The 15,912-nt window shown below is 42.7% G+C and overlaps 1 protein-coding gene across 9 annotated transcripts in view; it reads left to right on the top strand.

Moving 5' to 3' along the window:
• Positions 1-15,912, top strand: part of herc1 (HECT and RLD domain containing E3 ubiquitin protein ligase family member 1) — a 281,473-nt gene that overhangs the window by 86,305 nt on the left and 179,256 nt on the right. For all 9 annotated transcript variants that reach the window (XM_055662723.1, XM_055662728.1, XM_055662725.1 and 6 more), the window contains exon 2: positions 13,462-14,417. In XM_055662723.1, the coding sequence (XP_055518698.1) occupies positions 13,488-14,417 (930 nt within the window). In that variant the 5' untranslated portion in view covers positions 13,462-13,487. The remainder of the gene's footprint in view (positions 1-13,461; positions 14,418-15,912) is intronic.

A 15,912-nucleotide genomic window follows, 5' to 3' on the forward strand; every position in this document is an offset into this window, starting at 1 on the left:
ACCGTGGCTGACAGGAGAAGTTAGGGATATAATAAAACTAAACGAAAAGATGTATAACACAGCAAAGAGTAGCCGGAAGCCAGAGGATTGGGAAACTTTCATAAGACAACAGAAGGAAACAAAACGGGCAATACGGGCTGAAAAGATGAAGTACGAGGGGAACCTGGCCAGGAATGTAAAGAAGGACAGTAAAAGCTTCTTTAGATATGTTAAGGGAAAAAGAATAGCAAAGTCAAATGTGGGTCCCTTGAAGGCAGAAGGTGAAATTATTATGGGGAACAAGGAAATGGCAGAAGAGTTGAACAGGTACTTCGGATCTGTCTTCACTAAGGAAGACAAACAATCTCCCAGAAGTACGGAAGGACAGAGGATCTAAGGGGTTCGAGGAACTGAAATAAATTTTCATTAGGCGAGAAATAGTATTGGGTAGGCTAATGGGACCGAATGATAATAAATCCCCTGGGCCTGATGGTCTGCATCTCAAGGTCCTCAGGGAGGTGGCTCTAGAAATAGTGGACACATTGGTGATCATTTCTCAATGTTCAATAGATTCAGGATCAGTTCCTGTGGATTGGAGGATAGCTAATGTTATCCCACTTTTCAAGAAAGGAGCGAGAGAGAAAACGGGGAGTTACAGACCAGTTAGCCTGACTTCGGTGGTGAGAAAGATGCTGGTCAATTATTAAATAGGTAATAATAGAGCATTTGGATAGCAGTAAAAGGATTAGTCCAAGTCAACATGGATTTATGAAAGGAAAATCATGCTTGACTAATCTTGTGGATGAAGGGGAGCCAGTGGATGTAGTGTATCTAGACTTTCAGAAAGCCTTTGATAAGGTCCCGCACGGGAGACTGGTGACTAAAATTGGTATTGTACATGGTATTGGGGGGTAGGGTGTTGATGTGGATAGAAAATTGGTTGGCAGACAGGAAGCAAAGAGTAGGAGTGAACGGGTCCTTTTCAGAATGGCAGGCAGTGGCGAGTGGAGTGCCGCAAGGATCGGTGTTGGGGCTGCAACTGTTTACCATATATATGAATGATTTGGAAGAGGGAATTAGGAGCAACACTAGCAAGTTTGCAGATGACACAAAGCTGGGTGGCAGTGTGAACAGTGAAGAGGATATTAGGAGGTTGCAGGGTGACCTGGACAGGTTGAGTGAGTGGGCAGATGCGTGGCAGATGCAGTATAATATAGATAAATGGAGGTTATCCACTTTGGTGGCAAAAACGAGGGGGCAGATTATTATCTCAATGGGGTTAGGTTAGGTAAGGGGGAGGTACAGTGAGACCTGGGTGTCCTTGTACACCGGTCACTGAAAGTTGGCGTGCAGGTACAGCAGGCAGTGAAGAAAGCTAATGGAATGTTGGCCTTCATAACAAGAGGATTTCAGTATAGGAGTAGAGAGGTTCTTCTGCAGTTGTATAGGGCTCTGGTGAGAACACATCTGGAGTTTTGGTCTCCTAATTTGAGGAAGGACATCCTTGTGATTGAGGCAGTGCAGCGTAGGTTCACGAGATTGATCCCTGGGATGGCGGGACTGTCATATGAGGAAAGATTGAAAAGACTAGGCTTGCATTCACTGGAATTTAGAAGGATGAGGGGATCTTATAGAAACGTATAAAATTATAAAAGGACCGGACAGGCTAGATGCAGGAAAAATGTTCCCAATGTTGGGCGAGTCCAGAACCAGGGGTCACAGTCTTAGAATAAAGAGGAGGCCATTTAAGACTGAGGTGAGAAAAAAACGTTTTCACCCGGAGAGTTATGAATTTGTGGAATTCCCTTTCACAGAGGGCAGTGGAGGCCAAATCACTGGATGGATTTAAGAGAGAGTTAGATAGAGCTCCAGGGGATAGTGGATTCAAGGGATATGGGGAGAAGGCAGGCACGGGTTATTGATTGGGGACGATCAGCAATGATCACAATGAATGGCGGTGCTGGCTCAAAGGGCCGAATGGCCTCCTCCTGTACCTATTTTCTATGTTTCTATGAGACTCTCTAAGTCGACAAAAACCCTCTTGAACCTCTGTAATTGTATGGTTAAGAGCATATTGACTGGTTGCATTACAGCCTGATTTGGTAACAAACACCTAGGAACAAAGGAGATTACAAAAAGTGGTGAACACTGACCGGTTAATTACGGTACTGACCTCCCTACCATTGAAGGGATCTGGAAGAGTCACTGTCTCAAAAAGGCAGCCAGTATCATCAAGGACTCCCACCATCCTTGCAACTCTCTCATTTCATTCCTGCTATCGGGAAGAAGGTATAGGAGTCTGAAAACTGTAGTGTTGAGGGTCAGGAGCAGCTTCTATCCAACAACCATCAGGCTATTGAACACCAAAGATAGACACAAATTGCTAGAGTAACTCAGCGGGTAAGGCAACATCTCTGGACAAAAGCAGTAGGAGGCCATTCTTCAGACTGAGAGTCAGGGGAGAGGGAAACTGGAGGTATAAGAAGGTACAAAGAACAAAAGAATGGAAGGTAGAAAAAGAACATGTCAAGGCCAGCAAGGATGATCAAGGAAAGGTGGAGGCACAATGGTCCTTTGTTGGCTGTGGAAGAGAAGATAACAAACGGGTACGATGAGTGAAACTAAGCAGGACGACAGTGAAACCAGTAAGATGACTAGGGTGGAGGTGGGGAGGGACAGAGAGAGGGAGGGAATGCAAAGGTTACTTAAAATGAGTGAAATCAATATTCATACCGCTAGGTTGTAAGCTGCCAACACAATATGAGGTGCTGTTCCTCCAATTTGCATTTGGCCTCATTATGACATTGGAGGCGGCCCAGGACAGAAAGCTCCTCCACTGTCGGAATGCAGCGTTTGCTGGTCCTGTCTGTGGATATGGTTCAAATTTAATTTGATCACGATTGGTGCTTTGATATGCCTGCTACGGGCGACTGCAAGATAGGAAAGCAAGATGCATGGTGCTTCTATATCATGCATTTTATACTGGTTTTGTTGTCTTATTCATCATACACTATGCCTTGCATGGCTAAAGGCATTGCTGACATATTGAAGGGTCTAGATCAGGGGGAATAGTTTTCCCATTGGTCCTATTCATTAATTGGACTGCAATAGGAAGCTTGTTGGATGTGACATGTTGCATTGTGGCAAGAAAGGTTGAAGATAGCATTGGGGCAAAGGACCAGGCTTGCTTGACACCAATCTGTGCCTTGATAGATCTATAGATTAGAAGCATATGCTGTTAAGTAGCTGAAGTAAAATGGAGATGGCTGTGTGTGATGTGTGTGATGTTTGTTCGCGTGTGACTGTGCGCGCGCGTGTGTGTTCGTGTGTGTGTGTGTTCTCTTATTGCCATCCACTACCACTAAATAATGATGAGTCCCAGTGCAGGGTATACACCAACATCTGACCTCCAACTTATCTTGCATTCCCTCATTTGACCATGTTTGTATGTCTGAGGCAAGCTGAATTACAGATAGGCATCAGTTCTTTGTGGCAGTGTGCTACAGGTAAGTCCCTTCTGGGCTATGATTAAACCTTTAATCAAATCGAATTCCTCGTATGTTGCAAAACATACTTGGTTAGTAAATTATGATTATGATTAATGTACGGTAACAGCTGAAAAATCAAAATTGCCCATTTAATGTTACTTGCGTCAAATTATCTTTTTACATTGTGGTTCTCATGGATAGTAGATTATTTTTTGTTCCTATCCATAATGAGGAGCCAAATAAGGGAAGAACATTTTTAGATGTGACTATTTCATTAGTTTTGCCAATTCTGTATCCTCTGAGGAAAATCTTAGTCAGAAATAGGAATATAAATACTTTGGACATTTAACTAGAAAGTCCTACAGCAACAAAATAGGCCTTTGGGGTTACTTGTCCATGCCAACCATGATACCCCATAAGCTAGTTCTAAATGTCCCTGTTTGGCCCATATCCCTCCAAACTTCCCTTTCCATGTACCTGTCCAAATGTCTTTTAAATGTTACCATTGTACCTCCAGCATCCTTCCATCCATCCCTATAATGGCCAACGGTACCACCCCCCCCCCCCCCCCCCCCCCCCCCCCCGGGTTTTTCACAAACCCCCCCCCCCCCCCCCCCCCCCCCGCCTCAAAAGACCAGCCACCCCCTCCCACCCCCACCCGCGACATTCCCACTCCCCGCACCCTTCAACCAACGGTTGAGTGATTTTATTCCACAAGAAAGCATTTTGGTCAAATTAATCTGTGTTCATTAACAACTGAGATTGTGTTAAAAACCTTGGCTTTTATTGCACCTCGCGGTTTTAATCCGTATTCCACCCCCCCTACCACGGTACAGTGATTCCATGCCACAGGAAAGACTACCGTTTATTTGCCAGGCAGCCATCAGGTAGGTCAGTCCACTATAACCAAAATCCGTTATAAAGAGATCCGTTATAACGAGGGTTTACTTTAATTAAGTTGGGAGGAATTATATAGAATTTGAGTTAAGTACATTCACAGCTGTGCAAGCATACATGCGTTGATTGGAAATTCGTGGCAACATTTTTTTATTAGGCTTTTGACAAACTTCCTTGTGCATCTAGAAATTTGTATCAGTTCTTGAACAAAATTTAATGTGTGCACTGAATACATCTGTGAGAAGTTGGCAGTTGTGAAAAGTTAAACTTGACAATGATCCTGCACTGCACTTCATATGCAAAGGTACCTCCACAGCAATAACACCGAGAAGCAATTTCTAATTTTGTACAAATGAAGCAGTTCCTTTAAATACTAACTGCAGCTGTGCACCATTTCTTCCAACTACTCTTCCCCACATGACAGTGAATTTTCATCAACAAGCCCAATTCATGCATGTATAATATGAGTGTGCATGTTAGAACATACAAGGAGATGCAAAATACAAGGAGGTGCTTCAGCAACAGACCAAGTATAAAAGCAGCTGTTTTGCTCACCGGATTTAAATCAAAGACAGTCAACTTAGTAAAGCCTCCCGAGGCACTTCACATGAGTGTTACCAAACTGAACTTGACACTACGCCACAAAGGAGATGTTAGGTCACAAGACCAAGCCCTTAGTCAAAGAGGCTGATTTTATGGAACATCTTAAAGGAAGCAAGTTGGAAAGGTTTGGGAATATCGGAAAGTCCCGGGTATAGAAATTATTTTCTCCTTCTGAACAGATAAAGACAAGGCTCTTTCCATGCAACGGCAACTAAATAAACATTTTAAAGTTTTATTGTGCAGTGTCTAGTTTCACCTCAATTTGTTGACTATTTCTAGCATTATTACTACCAAGACATGCTCAGTTTTTTAATAGTTTTATGATATTTTTATAAAGGTTTGTCAATCAGTGAAAAGACAAAACATGAAGTCTTTTTTTATCTGTTCTCTCACTACATGAAAGAACAGGACAGTATTACGAGTTCTGTCTGTCTGTAGATGTGGAGCTATGTTTAATGCTTAGGATTGTTAACTAGTGTTCTTGTGAAGTGTGCACCTAAAAATGGTTGGACTAGTGAAGGAAGCTAGAGTGCCAGACCTGAATGGGAATAGAAGAGCAAATTGACATGATGAGTTACAGAGAGATCATGATGCTACTAAGGAATGTAGGAGCTGGAGACGGCCATTCAGCTTTCAAGGACATTTCATAGTTACATCTTGGCGAATATTCCAAGTTTACCTACTTAGTTCCATTTTCCTTAGTATCTTTGTACAAATATAGATGAGTTATGAAACAATTACCCAGTCTGTATGGTATCTAAAAAAGAATGTAAATATAACTAGACATACTAGAAAAATATGGTACTCGAATCACTGCTTGGGAATGGTAGGATGTGTATTGCTTCTGATGCAAGTACCAGAAAAAGTCACTGAGCCATGTGATGTGAAAAATAAGCACATGTAGCACTGGCAAAACAAAGTGAAGGTGTGCATTCTGGCTGTCAAATAATTAGCTAGATGATTAAATGTGCAGAAGGGAGGGGAATCTTGATATTGATTATTGGTGGCGATGGAGAATCAAGAAATGGGCTGATCATAGCTCATGTGTCTGAAGTAGAGTTATAACGTTGCATGTGTTATAACACCGAATAGAAAGGCCAAACAACTGGTTTTCATGCTGTTTCACTTTCCCAACCTCTCTGATCTTTTCTTAAATTTGACCTTTCTCCATAATGTTCAGTATTCTCCTGCAAATAAAATGTTATTTTCTCTGACGTAAAATCCGTGCATTTATACTTAATTCTGTGAGGTTGTGCAATACACTACCTGGTCCTTTTTATTTTGTTTCCTTTAAATCCTTGCATAATTCCAGTATCTCAGTCAAATCACCTCTGTTCCAACACAACTCTCTGTTTTTAATGTCTTGCTTTATATTTCTGGTTCCAATGCTTGCAACAATGGAGTGTATCCATGCTGAATCTCCTGCCTCAGCATCCTTCCCAAACTGTGGAAACAGTTATTCACTCGCCAGCTGCAGTTTCAGGTGCTGTCGATCATTCATAGAAATTAGTAAACGTAATTGTGAAAAAAGTGAGAATACTAGATTCCAGTTGAGGCCACAATATCTTTTGTTTTGATTGTCTGACCTCAGTCGCTGTAGGTTCTCTGGTTTCATCCCACATTGAACCGATGCGGGTTAGAGAGTTAACTGGCCTCTTGATTGCTTCTTGTGTGTAGGTGTGTGATGGAATTTGGGGAGTGTGGGTGGAATAAAAAGGGATTAATGTAATTGAATGTAAACTTGGTAGGTCGAAGTGACTATTTCTATGCATTTAAAACAATGACTATCAAATGTCAAAGATGTTTGGTCAGCTGTCACAAATCTACAATAAAAGTGAATGCACAATACCTCTATAATTATAAAATTCTGAACTTGGATGTGGATATATTTATTTGTGTATTTGTTCGTCTGTGAAGCACATCTCCTCAAACACGACGCGCTAGCTATTCGGAATTAGAATTACGCCATGATGTCAAAATTCGCCTCATCTGAAAATTTGATGCATTATTTCCCGTGTTATTTATGAAAATGATCCAAAATAACTTGGTAAATAAACGAGATGGTCTCGCTGAAGACATCAGAACGGCTCTGCCTGCCTGCCTCTGGTCGCGCTGTCATAATGGATCTGCCTGCCGGCCTCTGCTTGCGCTGCGAGTGACGTCGCCCCTGTTTTTCTGTCTTCTGTACTTTTTGGCTTTATATAATATGGGGTGTGTGTGTGTGTGTGGCGGGGGCGGGAGGGGGGGGGGGGGGGGGGGGGGGGGGGGGTGTTTAGTGTGTGACACTGCAGGCCGCCCCCCACCGCAACCGCACGTTGAGGGGACAGGACTCAACGGGTCCCCCTTGGTCTAGTAGTTAATAAAAGTGGCAGCTGTGTTCTAAATGATGGAAGCTAAAATCATGGTGGAAAGTGTGACATGAGAAATACACAACATCTGTAAAGGGAATATACATCTATACCTCATTTGTGATAAACTAATTATTGTAGCGATGCTGAATCCTATAGAATAGTTACACACATGTGCCATGCAGATAAAGATTCCATTTAGGCATTTGGAAGTCAGACTGTTTAAAAAAAAAAAAATATATATATATAGACATTATTTAGCATTTTTCAGCAATGCACATCCATGAGTAAAATTACACCACTGTACTTTTGTGTTTAGAATCTCCTGTGCTATTTTTATTCATTTATTTTCCATATCTCCTTACAACATTAGGAGACAATTTTGCCCATCAAGTCTGTGCCAGTTGATAGAGCAATCCCGTTCCCATTTTAACCTCAAGTTTAAGTTTAAGAGAGTTTATTGTCATGTGTCCCAGATAGGACAATGAAATTCTTGCTTTGCTTCAGCACAACAGAATATTGTAGGCATAAATAAATACAGAACAGATCAGTGTGTCCATATACCATTGAATATATACATACCCAACATTCCCTTTAATTTTACCATGTCATCCTATAGAATTTAGATGTTGATGGCAGGACCAGCACTTATTATCCATCTGTAATTGCTCTGATAAAGTGATGGTGAATTGGCTAATTGAATTGATACATTCTTTGTGACAAAGTTATAACCACAGTTTTATAGGACGTGTAGTTCCAGGATGTACACCCAGCAACAATGAGCAGTCATTTATTTCAAATCAGGGATTTAGCCTTGCTAAATTGCATGTTTGGGAGGTGCTGATCGATAGACCTGATGAGTAGCTACTGTGTAGATGATATACACCAGAGGCTTGGATGTGCTAGGAGTGAAAGTTTAGGATGGTGGATGGGAAACCAGTCAAGTGGGCTTCTTTGACTTGGATGATGCCAAGCTCCTTGAGTCTTGTTGGCACTGCATTCTTTCACTTTGCCTTTGTAGAAATGGAAAAACTGATGTGTGATAACTCGTTGTTAGACACCCATCCTACTACTGTGACCTGTGATTTGACAGCTGGGTTATTGGTGGTGCTAAGGACCAATTTTGCCATCCACCCAGAGTATATCCTGTGCCTTTGCTTTTTTTTTTAGTGCTTCAAAGCATTGTTCACCACAGTGATCTGTGGAGAAGGGTCTCGATCTGAAACGTCACCCATTCCTTCTCTCCAGAGATGCTGCCTGTTCCCTGAGTTACTCCAGCTTTTTGTGTCTATCTTCGGTTTAAGCCAGCATCTGCAGTTCCTTCCTACACATAATCAATAGGATGTTTCCTTACAAATGTTTAACTAGATGTCAAGTGATTTCATGGGGTCTGATTCATTTGAGGAATTCGGGAACACTATCTTGTCATCCCAAATGAATCGCTATGCAATAATTGTGAAAAAGAGGGTGACCTTGGCTGTAAGTTATAATTCTCTGTGTGTTTATGTCTGGCTGTTTGGCTAGTACAAGGATGGTGTTCAATCATGAGGAAGACTTTACAAGGTTGAATTGGCTGAGAGAGGCATTGCTCTAACTGAATCTGAAGCCGAGATTGATGCCATATCTATCCATTCAGTTTTATTCTTATTTTACAACCTCACAGTTTGATGAAAAGATTAGGCCATTTCAGGGGCAGTGAGGAGTCATCTACATTACCTTTTGTTGGAATCATTGTCCTGAAACGGCAGAGTATTTCCCTCCCTGCAGTTTTTTTTAAATGAAAAGTGCAACTTCACTTATTGTATGGAATCAGAAATACACATGTTTGAAACTAGGTGTTTAAAATGGTCTACTAATATGTTTGCTTGCTTGTTATTCAAGAAGTCAATCAATTGAATTATATAATGTGAGCCATGAACATTAAATAGAAACCTTCCTTCAATTTGATTCCTTTTACAACAGTTCCCCACGGGATTGGGTCAAGAAATAGCCGTCTTTCGTAACATACCTCAACCTCTACTAATTATAAATACAGATTATCCTTTTTTTTTTAAATCTGGATGGTAGTAGCCACTTATCATGGCCGTAGTTGCTTGATTTTATTTGTGCAGCTTCCATTTTAATTAGTTTACCACTACTCTCATGCTGAGGCCATAAGCTTGCAAATTCTCCCCCTGGACATGCACATCAAATGTAACTGAAAACAGTCTCCCCTTCCTTCTCTCCAGAGATGCTTCCTGACCCGCTGAGTTACTCCAGCATTTTGTATTTACCTTTAAATGTAACTTTTCCTTTTTTATCATCTGTTCTGGTGCTGTTCACTATTATATTTTATTTGACAGATTTACAACAAATATGAAAGGATGATTTATTCACATAATGCATGTTGCTGTTATTGTTACCAAATATTTTGGTGAACTTCGATCCTTGATTATTTTTTTGTTTATGCCTTTGTCGCAGGAGTTTTTTTGCCGATGCCAATTCAAATGGGTCTAGCATTCTTTTGATTCTATTGTTTTTTTTCCACAATCATTTAAAATCTTCTGGAAGAAGATAAGTGAATCATAATGCCTTTTGTATGGAATCATAGGTCAGTCTGGTCTCGACCCAAAACACTCTCAATCCATTTCCCTCCATAGATACTGCCTGACCCACTGAATTCAATGAGCACTTTGCTTTTGCTTAATATTCCAGCATCTACAGTTGTACAGGTGCACAACCTTTTATCCGAAAGCCTTGGGACCAGACACTTTTCGTAATACGGAATTTGTCGGCCTTCGGAATGGAAAGTTTTTTGCGTAGATTTTAATGGCTGGCTCAGTGCTAGAGTGCTCGGCTCATATCCGCAAGGTCGCGAGTTTGAGACTTGATCCCGGCAGTTCCTCGGTCGCGAGTTTGAGTCTTCAATGTAGTTTTTTCTTGCAGAATAAATGTCTGTATGAAATGCAGTGTGTTGAATGAATTCCTGAATTTGTAAATGTGACCGCAGCATTGAATCACCTCTCGCACTCATGTCACCTTAGCGGGGCTACATGCCCTTAGGCGGCCTAAGGCGACATTTTCACACTCTTATATCCGTGTGCAGCAGAGGCGACGTGCGTTTGGCGCCAAACGTGAGCTTTGGTGTGCAGACGACATCCTGGAAAAAATGTCCGGTTTCTTCCAGGTAGGCGATATACCCTCCCGGGCAATATACCCTCCACTTCTCTTTTATGAAGGGGATTTAGTTCCCCTTTCTTCCAGGACCGACCGGAGGTTCCGCTGTCACCTCTGCGGGCCGCCCTCGGTGAACGTCCTGTCTCCCTGTCCCTGGAATAGCAGGGGGCGATCAAACAGCACAATACCCCCCTCCCCCTCCAACTCCAGAGGAATCCGCTCCCCGATGGGCCGCTACGGCGACAAGTGACAGTTCGCCCACAGCCCGAGCTGCGCGACCCCAAGAACAAGACGTACCTTGCACACCATCAGCTTCTGCCCATACGGGGAGCGTGTTCCTCTGGAGTTGGAGAGGGGCTGGGCTGGAGTTGCTGATCTGGGATCTCCGTGCTTGCAGTGGGCCTGGGGGTCGGTGTCCTGATGAGGGGGCGCAGCTCGGGCTGTGGGTGAACTGCCACTTGTCGCCGTAGCGGCCCATCGGGGAGCGGCTTCTGGTGGTCCTGATGGCTCCGGCCAGTTTGCAGTTTTCCTCTGGAGTTGGAACGGGGCTGGGCTGCTGCTGGCTGTGGGTCTCTGGGGTTTCAGTGCTTGCAGTGGGCCTGGGGGTCGGTGTCCCGTTGGTCCTGACGTCTCCGGTGACTGGCACTTTATGCTGGCATCGCCGACCTGAAGACAGTGCAAAGCCCCCGCACCGGTACAATGGGCGGGGAGCTGGAGAGGGGAGGGAAGGGGTCACACACGTGGCCGGGAAGCAGAGGGGTATAGGTGGGGTGAAACTGAAGCGAGCGACAATCTGCTGCTCCTTGCCCGCTGAGTTAAAAAGTTCCCACGCAAGACTCACGATACACTGTGTATCGTGAGTCTACCGTGGGAACTTTTTAACTCAGCGGGCAGGCAGCGGCATATTGTCAATTACTTTAACCCTCCCGCGCAATAGCGGCCTCCAGCCTCACCATCTCTGCGGATGCGGAATGGGGATTTAGGACTCCCATCGTTCTTCGCCAGGAGCGTGGGGAGCGGCGGTGACCGCTGAGCGTTCCGCTGGCTCCAGCAACACAGCCGCTGCGGGGACTGTGACACGGGAGCCTCGGGTGAGACCGCTTTTCAAGACTTCTCCAGCCTGTTCTTGGAACAACCCGGACCGGGAAGTACAAAAATGTCATGGCTGGGACTCACCATCGCCCGTGGGGGTTTTTGGACTTTCAGACCGGGAGCGGGGCCGTAAATCGCCCCGCGCGGATAAAATGGTTGTGCCCGCCTGGGGTATCTCGGAGAACAGGGGAGAGAAAAATTTGGCTTCACTGTGATGGATGTTTGTGTGTGAATTTAATTATGTGAGCTAAGACATAAGTCTGTTTTGTATGGCTGTGGAAACAACATTTCGTTTGAGTCTCACTGGGGCATAAATTTGTATTGTATTGTCTGCATTTAAACTAGCGGGCAGACTCATGCAAACCTCTTTTGAATGGGGATTTAGTTCGAGGACCGACCGGAGGTTCCGCTGTTCTGGGGCCGCCCTCGGTGAACGTTTTCAAGGACCTTTCTTCGAGGAAAGAAAAAATGTCTGCTATTCGGAGGTTTTCGTTATTTGGATCTTCGGATAAAAGGTTGTGCACCTGTATCTCCAAATTAAAATTTCCCCTTGTTTGAGCTCATAAGTCTGTTAGTAATCTGGCATTTGTTGTGCATGTTAAGACTCATGCAAACCTTTTTTTGTTAGTGTTCTGGCGGCTTGTCAAATACAATGGCATTTATTATTATTGACATTCCCAGTAAACAGTTTTATAATGCTAGCTTGAGTAGGACAAGAGTTTTCCTGATTGCAGAACATTTGAACTTCATACTGCTAGATAGATGTGAGATTATAATTTAATTTGATATTTCAATTCATTACTGAGAGATGTGTGCATGTTGCTGGTACAAACGTTCTCATGCGGTCCCTAACTGGGTGCTCAGAAAATATCTTGGGCGTTCCAAGAACTCAGCTGTACTGTTTGTACTCAATACTGAAATAAACTCTGGATATACATTTGCTACTTCCGGAGTCGTGCTGTGTGCAGAGTAGCTGCTATTTCCTTAAGTAACAACTGTGACTCCGACTTGAAATTAATTCAATTGCTTCCATTCTTGTGTTCTATAACATTTTACTATAGGGAACTATCCCAAATGCTCTTTATATATTTGTTCTTGCAGCCACCCGTTCCAAACTTGATTATCTCTATCTGCATGCCAATTAAAGTTTCCCATTATTTTTGCAGAGGTATTTTTTCTCTTACCTTTCTTTGATTGTTTTGTACCCTTTCCTGCAGTGTGACTGCAGATTTGGGAGATCTATATGCAATTTTAACTTTCTTCCCCATGCTTTTTGTAACCACTACCCAAATGGTATTGGCATCTTCTGAGCTTAGAATGCTTCTCACAACTACTTATTTCATCTTTATTAACAATTCTCTCCTGTTGACTTACCCTTCCCACCTGTTCTTTTATTCCTAAAATCTGAAGTTCTTAAATTTGTTTTTCTTGTAACCATGTCTCTTGTAGTGACTTTCCACACAACAGGATTCCAACCTGTGGTATATTCATTGCTTTTGTCAACCTTAATCAACTGAGCAAGTTTCTGTTGATTTGGCATTATTTCAGTCCAAACATTCATGCCCTCCATCACAGCATGCCATAGCTCCAGTACATACCATCTGCAAAATCCATTTTGCCTGCTCATTGGATAGGTAAATATTTTGTGCTTTTATTATGCACATGCTTAAAATGCTCAAAGATTTGGATTGACGGATAGTACCTGCATAATTTATATCCCACTGCTATTTTCTGCTTCGCTATTCATTTGTTTCACCACTTCCACTGTCAGAGCATGCATGACGTGTTTATATCATAATGCTGCATGTATGGAGAAGATTATGACAATTGTCAATATTCAAGGAGCCAATGTCTAAAATGTTAACTCATCTTAATGGTTTTCTTTTCTTTCGTTTTAGGTCCAATGGCAATAAAGTGATCAATCATGGCTCTAATGATCCCCACAGTCAAGCTAAAATGGCTGGAGCATCTCAACAGCTCCTGGATCACAGAAGACAGTGAGTCCATTGCCACAAGAGAAGGTGTTTCTGTTTTGTACAATAAGCTAGCTAACAGTAAGGAAGTGATACCACTACCACAGCAAGTACTCTGCCTTAAGGGACCCCAGTTACCAGATTTTGAACGCGAGTCCCTCTCTAGTGATGAACAAGAACATTATCTGGATGCTCTCCTCAGTAGCCAGCTGGCTCTGGCAAAGATGGTTTGCTCAGATTCACCATTTGCCGCAGCCCTTCGGAAACGATTACTTGTGTTGCAGCGTGTTTTTTATGCTCTTTCCAACAAATACCATGACAAAGGTAAAGTTAAACAGCAGCAGCATTCGCCCGAAAGCAGTTCTGGATCAATTGACATCCATTCTGTCAGTGAACGCCCAAGATCCAGTACAGATGCTCTAATTGAGATGGGTGTTCGGACTGGATTGAGTTTATTGTTTGCACTATTACGACAGAGCTGGATGGTGCCTTCTACAGTGCCAGGGCTCAACCTCTGCAATGATGTTATCCATACAGCAATAGATGTGATTAGCTCTTTACCACCACTATCTTTAGCAAATGAAAGCAAAATTCCTGCAATGGGACTGGACTGCTTATCTCAAGTAACGACATTCCTGAAGGGAGTTACAATGCCGAACTCGGGAGCTGATATTTTGGGGAGAAGACTAGCATCAGAACTGCTGCTTGGACTTGCAGCCCAGCGGGGTTCTCTGCGATACTTTTTAGAGTGGATAGAAATGGCATTGGCTGCATCTGCTGCTGTTAGTACCATGGAAATAACAAAACCGTGTGCGAGTCGGGAAGGAATGATCGGCTATGATTGTTTCATGAATATTCTCATGCAGATGAGGCGTTCTTTGGTACGTATAAAACCTAATTTCACTTGATGTTGTTGTTTGCTTGGCTGGGAATGGTGAATTGCTTTGAATATTTTAATTCCCAAAAGCTTGAATTTGCTATACAATTTATGCACCAGTTAAGTTACATGTACAAGAATGATGCTAAGGCTCTTGTTAATGTTCAGTAAAATCTGCATCTTTATAAATCCAGCTGTGCTATGCATATTGGCCTCTTGTAATAGAGCCAATTATCCTAGTAAAATATAAGATGCGTTTTGTATAAGCAGACTCTGAAGATTCCGCATGTTATTAATAAAGCTAACCAAATGTTTATTGTTAGGAGAATAAGGTTATATGCTTCAGTTGCATGATGAGGCCGCACCTGGAATATTGTTCTGAAACCCTGATAGTACCCTTCCCTTCACAGATTCTGCTCAACCTTCTGTTCCGCCAGCAATTTGTGTTTTTTTTCTCCATGTTCAGCCATCTGCCATCTCTTGCCTCCACACCTGGATTACTTGGGGCTTGGGACCAAAGGAATCGCGGGATATGGGGAAAAAGCAGGAACGGGGTACTGATTTTAGATGATCAGCCATGATCATATTGAGCCGAATGGCCTACTCCTGAACCTATTTTTCTAGGTTTCTACTGTGATCAATATTGGTTTTGGTATTTAAAGAAGGATATTAATACATTGGAAGCAGTTCGGAGAGGGTTTACTCAGCAAATGCCTGGAATAAGCAGATTGATTAAGGAAAGATTGAGCAGGCTATACTTGTAAGTGAGAGGATACTTGTTCGAAGCCCGAAGGATGCAAGGAGACGTTGGATGGTACGTTGCCATAAACAAAGCGGGATGCATTCTGAAATGTGATTGTGGGAAACTTGAGTGAAGAACCGAGACGTTCTGACCATTATATTTAACAACTCGGTGATTAATGCAACGGCGTAGGATAAACTATTAGTCAATCTCTCATCGGAAGTGGATAAGTTGTACCAATACAGTAAAGATAAAATAAAATTAAAAAAAAATACAGCAAAGGACAACATAAATTAAAGCAACTAACATTTTTTTTAAGTGAGAGATGAAAATAACACTATGCTGTTCATCTGCTGATGCATCTACTGTAGATGTGAATTATTAAGTAATTTGATCTGCTTCATGGGAAACTTCTAACAATTTGTCAAAGGAGGTTGATTTAAAATATCAAAAGGATTCTGTTCAATGCTTTTCAAAAAGGAAGAATGTGAACAATGATGTCTCTTGTGACCATCAGCCCACTGAATCCATGGAGACCGTCTCGTGCTGAACATCTTACATTGAGCCTGCACTAATATCTCATTCATATTGTCAGACTTTCCCCCTTCTCCTCCCCCTTCCCACCAACCTCAGTCACTCACCTACACACTAGAGGCAATTTACAGGACCAATTACACAGCAAATGACAAGGTCCTGGGAGTCATACAGTGTGGAAACAGACCCTTCGGCCCAATTTGCTCACACCGGCCAACATGTC

The sequence above is a fragment of the Leucoraja erinacea genome, chromosome 36, assembly GCF_028641065.1.
Source record: "Leucoraja erinacea ecotype New England chromosome 36, Leri_hhj_1, whole genome shotgun sequence".
Taxonomy (NCBI): Eukaryota; Metazoa; Chordata; class Chondrichthyes; order Rajiformes; family Rajidae; genus Leucoraja; species Leucoraja erinaceus.